The sequence below is a fragment of the Eptatretus burgeri genome, chromosome 6 (genome assembly GCF_056783735.1).
Source record: "Eptatretus burgeri isolate ZD-2024b chromosome 6, Ebu_testis_v1, whole genome shotgun sequence".
NCBI lineage: Eukaryota > Metazoa > Chordata > Myxini > Myxiniformes > Myxinidae > Eptatretus > Eptatretus burgeri.
In genome coordinates, this window is record NC_140966.1 from 69,496,634 (window position 1) to 69,515,055 (window position 18,422).

An 18,422-nucleotide genomic window follows, 5' to 3' on the forward strand; every position below is an offset into this window, starting at 1 on the left:
AGAGATAGACAGAGATCTTCACAATCAAGGACCACCAAGCACCACACAAAATGGAAAGTAGGCAATAATCCCAAAGATTTGCAGAAGTACCATCACCACTCATCTTGGGCAGTCATCACAAACATAATGTCACTGGACAACAAGACCAGAGTGATCACTTAACAAAATCAATTCCATGAACCAGATTGCACAAGTAAGAGGCACCATGACATTACGAGTGCAAAACACAAATTATTACTCTTTACTGGGACGTATAAATGAAATCAAAGGTAAACATAGAAATGAAGAAAGACTCGTCATCAGAAAATGTATTCCAGCAGCCCCTACATCTTATTAATGATTAGTTAACAAAGAACGGCTCAAATGGTATAAACATTAGACAGTATGAATGAACCCAGGGAAGAATGACAAAGCAATGAAAAATGAAACATGAAGAGGGAAATGAACAGGGAAGAACAAGACATAACAGGAAAGTGACACAAGAAAGGAGAAGAGAAAAGAATAGGTGTCCATAAAATTGAAACAGATTTGGGATGAACCAAAAAGGGAAAGCGTACCGATATAGACCTGAAAAAGGGGCATGTTGTCATTTGAACATGTGGCCACCTGCATTACGTGGGAAATGGAGATGAACAGGAGGTGAAAAGGGAAGAGATGAAAACAGATTCAACAATGGCAGATAGATCTAATGGAGAACAAAAGCAAGTTCGTTGTTATTGCATTTTGATTCAGATGAAGAGGCGAGCTGGAGATGTACTCGTAGCTAGTTGCTATGAAATTCCATACCTTTTCAAGCAAGTTTAGCAGATAAAAACACAGATGTAATTCTGGGAAATATCTTTCCGCCACCATATTTCAACATGACATCCAACCAAGATTATGCTACTGGCTCAATGAGATATATACGTGTGATTCCGATGGGTGGAATCCTTTGTAGATTCGGCGTGCTTACACTGTAAAGAGCCCCTTCCACCTTTTAGAATGAGTACATATTGTATATACTTTGGGCTCGGACATATTGCAATACAGTATTGCTTTCTCTAATGGTTCATACATTTTCTTTCACTCAAAAGCTGTCCAGCTGCCATGATGGTCCACTCACCCTCTCCACCATAGTCACCATCCGAGCCCTGATTTCCTCTCTTCAGACCAAGCGATGACATCATCCTTTTGTCTATGGCTGTTTTGGTACTTGGCACACTGTGAAGATATATCAAGAATGCATCCCGAAGTGGCTCATTGTTCTTCGATGCTGTTAGACAACCAGCCAACCAACATCTGACTTGTCTAACGGTATGTCTAAGCAGACGAGCCATGTGGATCAAGGAAACATTTATGCTCTGCTTGGCACTCGGTCATGCTGCATGTGAGAGATTGCGGCTGACCAGTTTGTGTGATGAAATGGCTTGGGAAAAGTAAGGGTCATTAAACAGGCACCAGTAAGACCTGATTGGAAACCCTTCCACTGCAGGAAATGTCTGAAAAGAAAATAATGTGCAACCATTGCACTCCTTACAATATGAAGATCACATCAATGTGTGACATTGTAAATGGAGTATACTTTTTTTGAATTTTATAACATGGTATCGAAAAAAAAAACAATTAGAAGGGCACACTTTCTTTTTCTGTATTTCAATTTACCGTACAATGTTACAAGCACACGATAGTGCTTGACCCGAAGCACAGAACAGATCTAGCAGTGCACAAAGATTCAGGATAGTTGGCAGACAGGTAAAGCACACACAAGCATGAGTCTGGGAAAACATGCAAAAAATTATACTGAGTATGTCTTGAATACCATGGCAGGTGCACTCAAGTACACTGCACCAATGCTGCTGGCGAGCACTTATGCTGGCGCCTGTGGTACGGCCACGAGAAATGAGGACGTGGCGGTTATTTTTCTGAAAGAGAAATGCACTCTGTACGCATTGAAGTGCTGCAATAACGCAGTGATAATGGCATCAAGGTGACGATTCAAAGAGTAACACAATGGTGTGGCATGCTGCCAAGATCAGGCAGCTCTGACAAAGCACTGTGGGCAAGAGCATAATATATATTCTGTATTGCTTCATAAAAATTCTCTGATTGTGTGAAGGTGGGAATGGGTTTGGCATTGGTTGAAAGCAAGCAAAGTTAGTAGGCTTATGCCGAGGCCCTTGTCACCACTGAGACAGAGCCTGATGGAACATTATGGCGGCAACTCAGCCCGTGGACCTGGCTCAGCAAACTCTGCTCAGAAATCGATGAGAACCCATCGATGAAACCAAGCCCTTTGGAACATTCTGGCTCTGACAAAGGCCTGTCATTGCTTCCACTTTGCTCTTTCTCCTGGCGTGTGGGTCAAGCTGCTGGGTTAGCTTCTCAGACAGAGCTGCTAATGCAAAGGTTGCCGGAGGTTAGCTAGCCGAGTAAAAATTATTTTCGAACAACCTAAACATGCAGCCATGATTCATCTCCGACTTTGGTTTTCTTCACAATCAAATCAAATTCACCAACTATGGCTAACAAAAGCCAAAATCGAATGAAATGATTTCCATTGCATTAGATAGCGGGATAAGGTTTTGACAGAAACGTAATGAGATTACCTTTGGCAGAGGTTTAAAATTGGAGTGAAATTGTTGGGTGAACAAGAATGAACCACTTCATCGACAACTTTGTGCATATATTGATTGAAATTGGAAATGAACAGGTCTGCATTTGATTCAATATGCAAAGGAGCTTTCTTTTTTTTGTGTACCTGCACAGGCAAAGTGGCACAGGCAATATTTAATCCCACGACGGGCTGCAAGTGCCACCTTCTACATGAAAACTTCTTTCAGCAGAGATTAAAGGAGGTATGCAACAACTGATTCAGAAAATTAAAATGTAATTGTCCATATTGAGCTCAGTGTGGCAATGAGTTCTGGAATGTATTCATTCTCAGCTAAATCACCAGGAGAATGTGATGGTCAAAATGTACACGCACTGTATAAAACCAATGGGAAAGTACATTTGGCAAGGGAAACTTTGCTTGCTGAAATGCAAATAATTTTGTCTTGAAACTCAAACTGCTGAGAAAAACATGAGAACAAATGAATTCCTCGTTTCTGTTTGACATATCGGTTTCCACATCAGGGAAATGTCGTTGATGGAGTTCTGGCTCGCTTTGCTGTCAATCTGTATCTCTTTTTAAATACCCTCTGCTGTTGCTTGAATCATTATTAAGAGGACAAATACTTGCTTTGCAGGACATCAAACTCTTGAGGAACGGTAGCATTATTTAATAACAGGAGATGTGCCCTGTCATAGCTATAATACTGGATACTCCAGTTATCCTTCCATTGCCTGAGCGTCATATTAATCATATCACACATGTTCATTTTCATTTTTAGCTGATTATGTGTGAAATGAGGTCGAGGCCGTTTATTCCTGATATGTGAAACACCCTGCAACCCATGCCTACAGAAAACTGACTTTTTGGAACTCGAGCCACATTTTCCATCTAATCATCATGCAACTTTGTGTAAACATTCTCCATTGGTAGGCACTCCTATGTTGAAAGTTTGGTGTCAATTGCTCACCTGGTAGTGGAGAAAACAAATTTAAAAGCAAATAATGGTGAAAAGGTTCGGGCGGAAGTAAAAAATAAAAATAAAAAAGTGAGGGATTCGACAGATGTTCCACAATATGGTCACGGATTGTTGTGGACGCCTATAACTAGTATAATAAATTGTAGCTGGTTTTGTTTTGCTCTCGTATTGAGTTACAGATTTGAATAGCCACTGTTACGCATCACTTTCCCACAACAAAACTTTGGCATGTTTTGTTAACCTCTTCCATGTTGGAGTAACTTTTAGATATAAGGTCTGTCTGATGGTGAACATATGTTTCAACAACTTTCTGCTCATCGAAGCTGAGGCATGGTAAGTTCGTTTGCAGAGAAAAAAAAACTTTCCTTAACAGATGTGTAACAAAATTTTCATCAATTCCTTATGTTCAAACTCCTTTATGAAGGGAGAGTACTAAGATAGTGCCTGACAGTTGGTCAGCATGAATATTTAACAATCATCACACAACATGATGTTTTGCAAACGTGTTTGAATCGCCAATTTTTATTCCTGCTAATTCTGTCCTTATTTACCACTCCCTTCAGAATGTCTGCCAGTCAACCTTTTATTAAGGCAGGGCATGCCACGACTGCATTTAAGTGTGTTGGACATTAATATGTAAGCAATAACTCACTGTATTTGTGATAGATATGGATGATATAATGGCATTACTATGCAGTATACCCCAGCTGGATGTTTGCCTTTGCACTAGACTTGCTTAGGGATCCATGGTAGGAAGACACAACAGCACCACCTCACCACTAATCCACCCCTCTCCTGGCTGAGAAAGAATGTACTTTGAAATTGCAATCGATTCTACATCCACATTATCATTTATAAATGAGATAACTCAGTTTGTCATGACGGCTGTGAGCCAGAGGTAACATGATAATCTCAGAGGCTTTGTTTGCATGCCAAAAATACACTTATCTGGGCCTTGATCCTGCCATTTGTGACACTTATAGCAAGATAGCCCTTGCACATGATCATGATTGAGTGCTCAACGTAACAAAAGTTCGATTCCAGGAGGTCATAAACTATGGTCCTTTGATACAGCAGTTGATTGACAACACGTAGCTTGGTATCCAGCACCAATATTGGTCCAAACCCATAGTGCACCTGTGCTCATCTGCACATCACCCGTGCTGTGGCTTGGTTGTTAGATACGGTACTTGTCCAATAACTCTGCTTGCCAAGGACGTGTCTTGATGCCAAATCGTTTTGGGATGTGCAGCCGACTTACATCATCAACACATTTTTGCAGCTGGTCCACAAGAGTGTCTTTCTCACTGGCACCTATTCCAATACCATCTTCACCCAGGGCCTCTGTCATGGTTTCCGGACGGTCACTGTTACGTCGCTTTTTACTTGTGACTGCAGGTGTTGCCTTCATGTCTCGCCCAACCTCACGCCGACCGGGCCTTTGCAATGTTAAAACTTCAGGCCTACCAGGAGGCAGTCCAGGCTGTGGAGAGCATTTACCGGTAGGTGGAGGGCTCACAAGACCCTCTGACTGGCTGTCACAGCTTGATGTGGATCCTTCCTCAGACGATGCCGTCTCCGAATCTTTCTCCTCATCCTCACCATCCTCACCAGGGTTGCAGAGCCCAGAGCCGAACACCTGCAGCCAAGGTGGTCCACCTGAATGCCACCATCACACAGCGGTTGCCGTTACGAGGCTGCCCCGCATGTGCAGTCATTCATTTGACAAAATAGAATACATTTATTTTATATAAATTTTTATCAATGCAACTTAGCAAACATCACTTGCTTTTCCCCCCCACTTTAACAAGGTATCTCAGAGATTTATGTTGTCTCTAATTTGGGTAGAATTTTATTCCAGGTGGAATTGTGAAATTGCAAATTGTCAACCTGTTTTTTTACAGGTTGGCTTTGTATCCTTAAATAGAGTTGGCCATTGTGTGCCAGGAGATGAAGCTTTCAAAAGGTTGTACGAACGAGCTATTCACAATAGTCCATCACACATGCCAAAAAAAAAGTACAACGAGGTGCACTTATAAATAAGTACATTTACATATTTTCTCACCAATCATATTTCCTGAAATATATTGAAAAATAAAAAAATAGCATGTCACTGAATATTTGGAATGCCTCATTCATATAAGCTGCTTGTGTTCATTCATGCTTGTGAATACCTCATTCATAATGTCACTGAATATTGTGAGCACACACACACACACACACACACACACACACACACACACACACACACACACACACACACACACACACACACACACACACACACACACACACACACACACACACACACACACACACACACTCTGGCGTATGCTCCCATACCTGACCTGACCTCATTCATGGAACCGTTTTCAAATCCTGCCTTCTGGTTCGTAAAAACCTCCCTCAGCTGACTAACGAGGATGACGGACATCATCACTTTGGAGACTATGTATAACACAGTGAAACCTTTGATGATATTCATACCTCAATGCATTTTTATATTAAAAAAAATTCCTTTTGTATGCACTACTAATGGTTGATGGACTGTTTGAAACAGTTTTGTACATCACAAAATCTATTGTGTCATCATGTTTCCTGGTCATGCTTCTTTGTTTTATATTTATTAATTGGTTTTGCAATTTGAATGTTTTTCATTCTGTATTGATATGTATATATTGACAACAAAAGTACTTTTGATTTTTTTTTTTTTTTAAGGAACTAAAGTTTGTGAAAGAACAAGACATCAAAAAATGGTCACATACATGAAAGTTTAAATAAAAAACTGCTATTACAGTTGAGATCCAAACTTCATTTGAGACTAGTAACATGTTTGATTTTTGTTCCATACAAAATCGATGATCATAGTAAGGATAACTGACAGTGGGGCTTCTAATTCCAGAAGGTATCTCAGAGATAGCAAAACCTATTTACAAAAGAAAGAGGAAGCTAAAATCCTTCAACATATGGAATGGCCCATCAAAGCCCAGATCCTAATACCAAGGAAGCTGGCTGGATAGGGCTATTTGGATAATGAAAAAGTAAAAAAGAATCCCAACAACTTTAGTGAATGAAAAAAGAAGCATAAAACACTACTCCACAAGATTTTACAACAAAATAATCTGAAAGTGTCTCCAGAAGAATTTCAATGGTTTTGACATACTCGCTCTTTGTTTATATCAAGGTATATTGTGTATAAATTTGTTTTTTTTTAAAAGATTTTATTTTTCATAAAGGTGTATTTGCATTGATCACAAAGTTTTAGTTTCCTTTTGCATCAGAGTAAAATATGCAAAATGTCAAGAACTTTTACACAACAGTGTTTATAGTCAAATTCACCTCATGGCCTTTGTTAAATTATATGTTTACGAGAAAATACAACCCAACGGTGATGGTGAATGCTTTGCTGATGGTGGTGTGAAGGGGAGGGGGTGGAGAAAGAGAAAGGGAGAGAGAGGGGGGAGGGGAGGCAGAGAGGATGTAGGTAAGGGAGGTACTGGGAGAAGAAGGAGGGGAAGCGAGGACTGGGTGAAGAAGGGGAAGCTAGGAAGGGGAGAAGAGCGAAGAACGGGGGTGGAGGTGGGGAGAGCAACGCCTGATGAAATGTTGCTATACACTATGGGAGGGAGGGTGCGAGAGAGAGATAGTGATAGAGAGGTGTGGGGTGGAAGTAGTATTAGCAAAGAAAGTGATATGTTATGCTTAATGACCCAACACAAATAAAAAAACTAAATCTTATGTCATAATAGCTGTACACACAACGACACAACAGTTTATAATGTTAACCACAGGAACATCTGCAAAAACATTGATATCCCAGTTCTAGAAAATTTGTGGGAACATTAACTAAAAGCATGGAAGTACCGCTCACGTAAGACCTTATGATCCCATTGAGCATGAACATCGAAAACAAAGCATTACGACCAGATATCATACTTTGGTACAAAAAACAGAGAAGAAAGCATTGCTAACGGAGGTGTTAATACCAGTGATTTTGGACTAAATAATGCAGAAATCAAGAAAATGACCAAATACCAAGACCTCTTTCTCATCTCAAGTCTGAACTCTCAAACCTCTCTCCCTCCTCAAAATCCTGGTGGCGTTTAATCAAATCTGTTTCTGGTGTATGTTCCCCCTCCATCCCCTCCCTTACCTCAAATGGCCGCACTGCTGATTCCACACGTGATAAAGCTGAATGTCTAAACTCGGTGTTTGCAGCTAAATCTTGTGTCCTAAACCCATCACTATCTCTACCCACTTTACCCAGTCGCACCCAACTGTCCCTGGACTCTGTATCCTTTTCTCCTGACAAGGTGGAGAGCTTGCTTTCAAACCTCGAGTCAGATTCTGCAACCGGTCCAGACGGCATCAGCCCACGTGTCCTCAAAGCCTGCTCTTCTGCTCTTGCTCACCCTCTCTCTGTTCTATTCACCCTCTCATTTTCCCAAGGTCATCTGCCATCTGCTTGGAAATCTGCTAACATCACTGCCCTGCATAAAAAAGGTGCAAAAACAGATCCCTGTAACTACAGACCAATCAGCCTTCTCCCAATCATCAGCAAGGTTATGGAATCCATCATTGCTTCAGACATGAAATCCTTCCTCTTCTCCAATGGCTTGATTTCCAATCATCAATTTGGTTTCAGACCAGGTCACTCTACCCTGGATATGCTGCTACTGCTCTCCCATCAATGGATGGAGGTCCTCAATGCCAGACAGGAAATCCGAACCGTATCCCTGGACATATCACGTGCTTTTGACACAGTCTGGCACCCTGCCCTACTCACCAAACTCTCTTCCCATGGTATTCAAGGCCATCTCCCACTCATGGCTCGCAGACTTCCTCTCCTGTCGCAGTCAACGTGTGGCCCTAAATGGAGTTCTTTCATCCCCTCTTCCTGTGCAGGCTGGAGTTCCTCAAGGTTGCATTCTGGGCCCTGTTCTTTTTCTGGTTTTCATCAATGATCTCTCGGCCTCTCTGGAAAATCCTCTATTTCTCTTTGCCGACTTGACTCCACCCTCTGCCGTACCATCTGTCATCCCTCAGACCGGCAAGCAGCAGCTTCTTCGCTCACTGCAGATCTGGATAAAATCACAAACTGGTCCAACACGTGGAACATGTCTTTCAATCCACACAAATCTCACACTCTCACTATGTCTCTTCGAATGGACCGTTTACAAACCCCCCCCATCCACTTTCTCAACAATCCTCTGGAAGAAGTCTTTTCTTTCAAGCTTCTGGGTCTCACTATCTCCCATGACCTTTCCTGGGAAAGTCACATTTCCAACCTTGCCTCAAAAGCCAGTCGCCGACTGGGAATCCTCCGTCGTGCAAAGTCCTTCCTCGGCCCTCTTGAGCTCCTGACTACTTACAAAGCTTTTGTCCGTAGCCTGATGGAGTACTGCTCTCCCCTCTGGCCTGGTGCTCCTGCCTCCCACCTTTCTCGACTTCACGCTGTCGAAACCAGAACTTTAAGATCATTGGCATCTCCCGCAATGAAGCTGAGTCTTTGGGCCTCTCACTCAATCACCGCAGGTTGGTCGATTAGTCTTTCTGTCTTCTACCGACTCCTCTCCAGCCTTGCCCCCCCCTGCTCTCTCTGCGATTTGTCCCAACCACATTTCCACAGGGCGCTCAAGGTCCGCCAACAACCCCCTTCTGGTAAAACTACCAAAATCACGAATCACTGCTCATCTTCACTCTTTCATTCCTCTTTTTTTCCCGCCTTTGGAATAAACTTCCTCTCTATTCTTTCCCATTCTTCCCTCCAGGCTTTCAAAACAGCTGTTCACCACCACCTCTTATCTTCCCCCATCCAAATCCTCGATCTTTTCTACCCCCGATAATCCACCCAAGCCCACTTCCTTCAATTCTCCTGCTTTCCTTCCTGAAAGTCCCTGTAATGTCCATCTTCTCCTCGCCATGTTCCCCGTCCCATCCCCATCCCTCTCCCTTCCACAGTTCACCTGTGTCTGTTCCCCAATGTTTTGTCCCTTCCACTCCCACCCCTCTTGTCTCATGCCTCCTTGCTGTGAGTTGTGTGTTAGCTCTCATACGAGCCTCGACCAAGGTATACAAAAAAAAAAAAAAAAAAAAAAAAAAAAAAAAACCTCAAGAATGAAGTGACAAGATCTGGGAAACTGAAGAATGCCAAAGTTGCACCAGTGATAGTTGGAGCTACGAGAATGATGACACAGAGCCTCTCAGGTATATTAAAAACCATCCCTGGGAATATCATTACAAATGAACTGCAGTTGGAAGCTGTCCGGGGCTCATTGACGATCCTGAAGAGAGCCCTCGACACGAAACTTTGAGAACAAAAAACTTCACAGCTTGGTCCATGAATCGTGACCCCCTTACTGAAATAAAAGTGGATACTTTGAGCCCACCCTTGGAGGACTCCATTCTACATTCTAAAACTCACATGAAGATTCCAATCAACAACAGACACACACAGGTCTCAGTTTCACCTCCTAAAACCCACCCACATGTGGAGATGGCAGGCAACAGTAACTTGCATGTACATGCATGTGTTCACGCACCCCCCCACACACACACACACACACACACACACACACACAAACACACACACACACACACACACACACACACACACACACACACACACACACACACACACACACACACACACACACACACACACACACACACACACTCTCTTACGGAGGTGGATACTTTAAGTCCTGGGAGGGCTCCATTCCACTTTCTGAAACCTGTACATGGAGATATCAATCAACGACCAATAACCAACAACACACACACTGGTGCCAAATACCATTGTGGTAATGCAGTTGATGTACATACACACATGTGCAAATGTACACAGGCATCAAGTAAATAAAAACGACCAATACAAAGATTTACCTTGAAACAGCGTTCTTTGAAAGAGGATTTAAAGTGGGTAATTAGCGAAATTTAATTAAAAAATGTATCAAGCCACAGAACACAAAATGTCGATCAATACTCTATGCCCTCACAGCAAGAACATACATGGTGAACACCTGGTCAGATGGACCTTATTGTTTTATTAATCTGTCTCGATGTTGAAATGAGAGGTCGATTACATATGGAGATCACACAAAGCGATCCTTGCATATTATCAGTGGATGAGACACCTCGCGAGGCATCCAACGCACAGCACCGCAGGACCCAAGGCGGAAACGTACGTCAAATCAATGTGAGATGGAAAGCACGTTACGTGTACTTTTTCCTGAAACGAACAGCCAAGCAGCTTGGAGAGCGCTCGCCATGTGCCTTAAACATTCAAGTAAGCACTTCAACTAAACGGTCGATATGAAATGGCTCCCTTGGCATGCTATTGGCAATCCCTGACCCGTAATATTAAACATACACCTCCGGGAGATGCCCAAAATGTCACATATATCCGAATTGGACAAATGAACACTTTTCTCGGAGTCAGAACTGCTTGTAAGTTCGATTTTGGAGCTTAAATTTTGTAATTATTTTAGTTTAAGAGATACTTGTGGCGAATGCAAATGCATAAATGAAATAAATCAATGAACGCTGACATCTCCAGACGTTTATATGCATTGCAATGTACCTTGCGAGTCATAACTATGATGAACAGCTTATTCTAAGTTGCGGATTGTTCCTAGTCATGGTAAGGTTGAGCAGGTGGTCGTATGGCAGCTAAGCTGCCGGGGTAGCTATCATTTCTTGAAGCGCGACTGTGTCGCTGATGCAGTTCCCCTCCACCAGTACACACACTGGAACTGGTACTCATTTTGTCGACCTTGGAAAGATGATAGGCCGAGTCAACCCCCTGGTGTATTAATTCAGCGGCCGACGGGGCTTGAACTCAGGACCCGAGGGTCCCAAACCGCCACCCTAACCACTGAGCCAACACCAGGCTGTTGAGCAGGTCAAAAAACATGGCGGCTTCAGACCCCAGCGAGGTTACCGAGGAAACGCCTTAAGACCCCAAACAGTGAGATGGCCGAGGATCGACTGATGAAGGATATAATTAAATAAGGTCGTTAATTATCTTCAAAAGTGGTGTTTTAATTAACCCAAACACCAAATTTTCACTCGTGCACTTCCTTGGAGTTTTCTTAGTGCGCATGCAAAGTTTCAAGCTGCTCGGTTTCATAGTTTTGGAGTTATGGAGGAGAAACACACTGACACACACACGAACACACACTGCCTTTTATTAGTCTAGATTTATATAAAAAAATATATATTATCTATGGAGACAGTGCTTTTATTCAAGTAGTGTTTAAAAGTTGATGAACTTGATGTGAAAAAGCAATGTTTGCTTCTTAGCTTGGTGAGCACTTATTCATGTGTTTGCGACACCTGGTTGTGGGTTCACATAATTTCTGTGGACGATTGGGCATACTGTTCCACAACAGCCGACTCTTTTTTTTAAATAGCATGAGATATTTGGAATCCAATAGCGAATGCCAGCAGAAGGTTCACCTGCCAGAATATTCCCTCTGAAGGATGGCAACTATCCTGCCCATGAAGCTCCAGACCAATCGTTTATCGTCAGCTCAAAATTCAAACCCAATCAAGACAGTCAAAATAATGTATACTACCTCTGAGCATACATACCAATGTGCGGTGGCTTACCAAGTCTGCTGTCAGTTAATTTTGAGAGCATTATGACAGCATACCTCAGCAATAGCATGGGCTATTCAGTGTTTGAATTAATCTCTGACAAAATTGAATTCCATAAAAATTACCAGATGGCACAGAACCAGTAGTTTATATTACATTGCAGAGGCAATGACCAGCCATCATTTATGCAATCTGCATTAAGAAACATTTGACATCTGTGACAAGAGACTTCAGAAAAATCAGTACTTTAGTGAAATTGCAAATTCCCAACTTGACTCATTAGGACCTTTTTGGGGTCTATTACTACCCTGGCAATCTTTTATGGCTCCATGAATCATCAACCTCAAATGGGTAGTCAGACTAATAACAGCAAGTATAGACATCAAGAGCATGTACAAGACTGCTGTGAATGCAAAGTTTTGTAAATCTGTGTGAGCATTGCCCACTGTCCATTTCCCGTAGTGAATCATAACATTCCCTTGTGGGTATCTTTCACTGTATATTAACCTTTCCTTACTTGTAATTGACTTTGAAATGGCTGCAACAATCTTAATTGCAATTCATGAACTGTGTAGCCTTAGGGGACATCTATAAATTACAGATTTGAATATTTGCAAGTTTGAGGAGAAACAGAAAATTGAGAATAGAGTTGGGAAGTGACGAAAAGGAAGAGGGATGCACAGGAAGAGGAAAAAAGGAAGAAAATGATGAGTGGTAGGGTAAGTGGAAAATTGCACAACTTTTTGCATATGTAGTGCCAGCAGGGCATACCTGGTGCTGCTCGGAGGGGGCAAGGGGGAAAGGATACCCAGAGCTACCCGGTTCGACGATATTTTCCAGGTGGGGGTTTCGGGACATATTCGACATTGAAAAAGTTTGGAATTAATGGCCTCATGGTGGTTACCTTTTGTCTGCAGGTCAGTGGCAGCAATGCCTGACCCCATATTCCAATATACACTTTATGGCGGCCTTTGGTGGCATCAAAACAGAAGTCATGGTCAACGTGCGGTGGCTTAAAACCTTGCCCAGATTTTGAAGTCCAGTACATATAACCAAAATTTGAGACCTCTCAGTGCTATGGTTCAGCCATGAAGGAGTAACAAACAAACACACCAACAACACTTGAAAATATGTACATAGATAAATGTGGATAGCCAATTTTGCCAGCTCTCCAAGTAGATAAGTACTCGTTTTGCAGTCACTTCGTTTTACAGTTAAGTTATATTTCACAAGCATCATTATTCCAGTTATATTTTGAAAATAGTTATATTTATCTGGAGAAAATTATTCAGGCAATAATTTTGAAAATGATAATGATAGGATGCCAGCAAAGTCAACTCAGCATCACAAATTACCCAGGTTTGGTTTGAGTGCATCATTTCTTTGGCCAAAATAGTGGAGCATCTAATCTCAACCTCATGTAACTCACAGATCATTCACTTCATGACCATTGTTGAAGGAAATGATTTGTGCCAGAAAATATTCGAAGAAAAATGAAATACATACCCAGGAATGATTACCCTATTTTTAGTCATAACTTTTGAAATTACATCTTTAATGGTCCTAAAAATTTGAAGCATTTTTGAACTTGTGGTTTAGGATAACAGCAAATGGGCAAAAATAATTTTATTTAGGAATGCACATTATTGAAGTAAAGATCATGGAAGAAAGCAATAGAATAGAGAAAAAAATGATGTTGTCACTATATATTGATAAATTGCAATTATATATAAATGTTTTTTGCCATTATAAAATCTGTTGGTTAAAAAAACCACTTTTGACTGACAGGGATTGGAGTTACTTCAGGAAAATATTTGATCGGCCATAATTCTGATAGATTCAAATATCAAGGCCCAATTTGTAAATCATTCATGTTTTCATGATTTCTAATGAAATGACATGTGAACAGTCAAAAGGAAGTTGATCATACCAGTACAGGTGCTGTTAATGTTTTCGCATAAATATTTCCTCGAGTTATGTGATTAAAATGTATGATATTGTAAAAATATCGCAAAGCAGCTATTTAAGTCTGAGAAGCAATCATGTGTCTCATTACAATCATTCATTCATTCATGTTAGCGATTAGAGGCTCCATCAAAGGCTTCATATAGATCCACTAAGTTGATACCTTAAGGGTTTTTGCAGATTAATATTTTTTACTATCATTGAGAAAAAATTGTTTCAAAGACTTTTTACTAGAAAAGACTAGAGTCATATTGTCAAAAATAAGTATGAGGCAGATTTAGGTAAAACTAGAACACACTCCAATGGAGGTGCTGACTCACGCCGTTGTTTTCTTTTCGTGCAGTACCGCCCCAGAGGGCAGTAAGCTATAACGTTACATGGCCACGGTGTGAGTAAATATATTCCTCAACTAAATTTAATCATGTATTTTTTCAAATTGAACTCATCTAAGACATTCACAAATATGAAGCTCTGTGCCAAATTTGGCAACTCTAGTTGCCCTCATTGTCCAGTTATTCTGCCTTCTTCGAACAATACGGACAAACCCACAAATGAGTTCATCTCAATACTCAGGCACTCGGTCTATGGCCACAGCATGAGTAATAATCGCCAATAATGAATGAATACTTTTTTTCTGAAGTTTATAATTTTCCTTTCCAAATTTGTATCAAAAACTGTTACAATGAGTCTACAGTACTGGTTCAAAGGCCAAATATTATTTTAAAACCACTCAGGAATATTTAGCCTCTGAAAGCAACACCAATCAAAAGGTATTACCAACTTAATGTCTCTTCTGAAGAATGGCATATGCCTCATCAAAAAATGTCCTGCCTGCAATGTACCATGATGACAATTGTAGTAGGATTCCATCAGCTCGAGTGTGATCAAACTCAGTTCAGAAGTAAGAATGCTACCATTGAGTGCAGGTGGTCCACAGAAAACAGTTATAAACTATATACAGTTTTGGGGGAAAAAACATTTGGGAAAACGTATTGTCCTCTGGGAAAATTAGGTCCAATAAGATTGCCAAAACAAATTTTACAGTTACCCTGAGTCTCCAAATCAGTTTTACAGGAAATGGACAGCCATCCACTTATTAAGCAAACAGGAGGAGGGGGTGGAATAAATTGACAAAAAAGGATAAAGGGGAAGTTGTGAAAAAGGATGAAATTGGGAGACAAAAAGGAGTCAGGACAAGAGAGGTAATGGCTATACTTGGAAAAAGCTTAGTTGGTAGTTTGCCTTGCTGTCGATCTGTCTGAACTGGGTTTGTTAAAGAATATAAGATACATGGTCAGACAATCAAGACAAAAAATTGCATTGCATCTTGGAGCACACTGTTCTTCACACATGGTTTAAAACCACGTTTCCTACCTGGATTTGAGGTTGTTAATGTTCCTGTGGTATCCATTAAATGCCAGTATTCTGGCCATATTTTCTGCTTGAGATTCACTGTCATTCAAATGATTTCATCTGCATAAGGTGGGAGTTCTGGGATGTGAATATTACACAGTCCTGCTGAGTTAAATATCCCCCCCCCCACCCCATTCAATGAAGATGCTCATGTAAAAATAAAGAAATTGCTTCACGATTGTATAAGTCAATCGTTGTCATCAAGTGATAACCTGCGATATTTAAAAACTACCACTGAGATGTGTAAGGAGAAAGTTAGTTTGAAGTCAATGAATTGAAGTGAAAATCAAAATAACGACCAATTACTGCACTGCCATCCCAAGAAGGAAGCCAAACATAACACACACACACACACACACACACACACACACACACACACACACACACACACACACACACACACACACACTGTTACGGTTGTGGAAATTCACAGAGCACCATATAGGTCCTTAGATCAGTTATGTCGATAAGTCTGTGTTCAGATAGATTTCCCCACCGATGTCTAAGGGATTTATTCGTGTACCCGGGCTGTGAATCTTTGAGTTAGCCGTTTTTCTTTTACTATCTTTATTTTGGACCAACCGCCATTACTACCACCACAAAGCGCCACCAACCACAACAACCACAATCACCTCAACCACCAACCCCAACAACCACGATCACCTCAACCACCAACCACAACAACCACGCCACCTCAGCCACACCACCATTACTACCACCACAAGGCGCCAGCCACGCCACGTTAACCACAACCTTCACAACCACACCACCACGTTTCCACCTCAGCAATGGTTACCAGAAGCCTGGTTCGTCAAGGGACAACAGGCAGACGATCCTCCCCCCCCCCCCCGAACAAATGGCGTCTCCGCGGCCAACACGAGAGATTCCACCCTGCGAGTGTAAAAAGACAAATACAGCAGCGAGGGAGCGTCCCCGATTTGGCAGGAAAACGCTTCCTTCGAGAAGTTTCGCGCGCGTGCTGGAAGGAGGGGCGGGAGGTGAAAAGGGGGCGGGGCTTGGTGATAAAGAGGCGGAACACCAGTGCGGGGGAGCTTGTGCTGAGGAGAATCGCGAGAAGGAGCGTGAGCTTTGTGAGCTGAGGCGGAACGAGAGCGCGAGAGGTGGCGCTCAGGACCGAAGGCGCTCTGACTGGGTCGGTGGTCGTGACGGAGCCACCTTGGATCGTGTGTGGAGCCGGATCGTGGAGGACACGAGCTCGGGGAGCTCACCACACGGTCATGTTTTTCGTGTGTGTGTGTGTGTGTGTGTGTGTGTGTGTGTGTGTGTGTGTGTGTGTGTGTGTGTGTGTGTGTGTGTGTGTGTGTGTGTGTGTGTGTGTGTGTGTGTGTGTGTGTGTGTGTGTGTGTGTGTGTGTGGCGCCATCTATAAGTGCAAGTGAATAATAAATAGATACGGCTGCAGGTCTTTCGGCTAGTGTGCTGTCCCATCCCCCCATTCATTCCTTGCATACTGCTTGTATGTTTCTTCATTGCTTGCGTCGTGTGTGGAACTAAATGTGCCTGTCTCAGTGTACCTGATCATTGCGTCCCTTAACTCAATTGAACTGCCATCATTAAGTTCGGAATAATAGCTGGCTTTTTAATATCCGATGAAGTGATCGGGTCCAACGGGGCTGCGCGATAAATACACCGCTCGGTATCCGCAGAACGGAGCGAGCTGTGAACGTGGCTCGTTTCCAAGCAGCTCCCGTTGAGGTACAACCTCTCGGTAGCCTTCCCGCACGAATAATTAGGTAAATCGACAGTTCGGCGATCAGACCCTGAAACGTGCGGGTAGAGTACTGACAAGACTGTGGTGTGCATTAAAAACACACCCGTAGCTGGATTCCGGCGTTTGATCCTGAAGGCAGCGACTGGATTGCTGGTCCGGTGGGCGTCCGGCCGCGATTCGGCTAAAAGCGACTGTCCGCACGCCGGCGGGTGGAAATCAACAACAATACATACATACATATACATGTGCATACATACATACACATATATATACATACAAACAGACATATATAAACACACAAACACAGATATATTATGCACTCGTAAGTACTTACAAAAGTTGTTTTATTTGAAGTTATAACCTTAGCTTATAAGCAATTTTCTGATTTCCCAACTGCCTGGATAAAGTGAGAAACAAGGATAATGTTTTCTAACCTTGTTAAATTACTATTATTGCCTTTTTAAAATAATTGTGTTAAATTTGAAAAAATCTACACTTTTTTTTTTTTTTTGGAGTTTTCAAGAAGCAGAAGAAAAATACCAGTACCCCTCTTGTGGATATCATTAAAATCATGCTGCCCGGCAGGCCGGAGCAAACACTTGAGGTTGCTGATACATCTTACACCCACCATGGGCTTCCACTTCAACAATTACAAAAGCACAAATCAAACGAGACTTTCCAGTGGAGCACAGATTCCTCTGAACCACCAAATTTGTTGAATCCTGTTGCTGTGTTCGATTTAAATGCCTGGCATGAACTACAAAAAAAAGATTTTTTTCCTCCCCCTTTCATAAGCTGAACATATTGTGTGGAGTGTTGCCAAAAAAACCTAACGGTGCCAACAGGTCGACGTGTATAACGGAGTTGAACATGGTGAAACAGTGTGTGCGACCTCCAGCTGGGGGCGATCCCTGCATTAGATGATGTTCGGGCCACAGCTATGAAAAGCAGCGCAGAAGCATTGCACAGGATTGAACCCCAGCAATCGAGGGTATGAGCCATTCCAGCAGTTGGGATCCAGTTTTCAGTCCTGCAGCGCTTCAATTCTAGCAGAATCACAGAAGTGCTGGCCCATTCACAGAGCCACTCATGCTGCAGTACGAATTATGGAACCACCGGCCTGCATACTATTCAGCGCACCAC

The 18,422-nt window shown here is 42.2% G+C and overlaps 1 protein-coding gene across 1 annotated transcript in view; it reads right to left on the reverse strand.

Annotated features, from left to right (window-relative positions):
• Positions 1-1,613: 1,613 nt before the first annotated feature.
• Positions 1,614-18,422, reverse strand: part of LOC147025005 (BTB/POZ domain-containing protein KCTD12-like) — a 140,510-nt gene continuing 123,701 nt past the window's right edge. Inside the window, exon 2 of the mRNA XM_085885558.1 lies at positions 1,614-5,228. Within this exon, the coding sequence (XP_085741684.1) occupies positions 4,747-5,228 (482 nt within the window). The 3' untranslated portion in view covers positions 1,614-4,746. The remainder of the gene's footprint in view (positions 5,229-18,422) is intronic.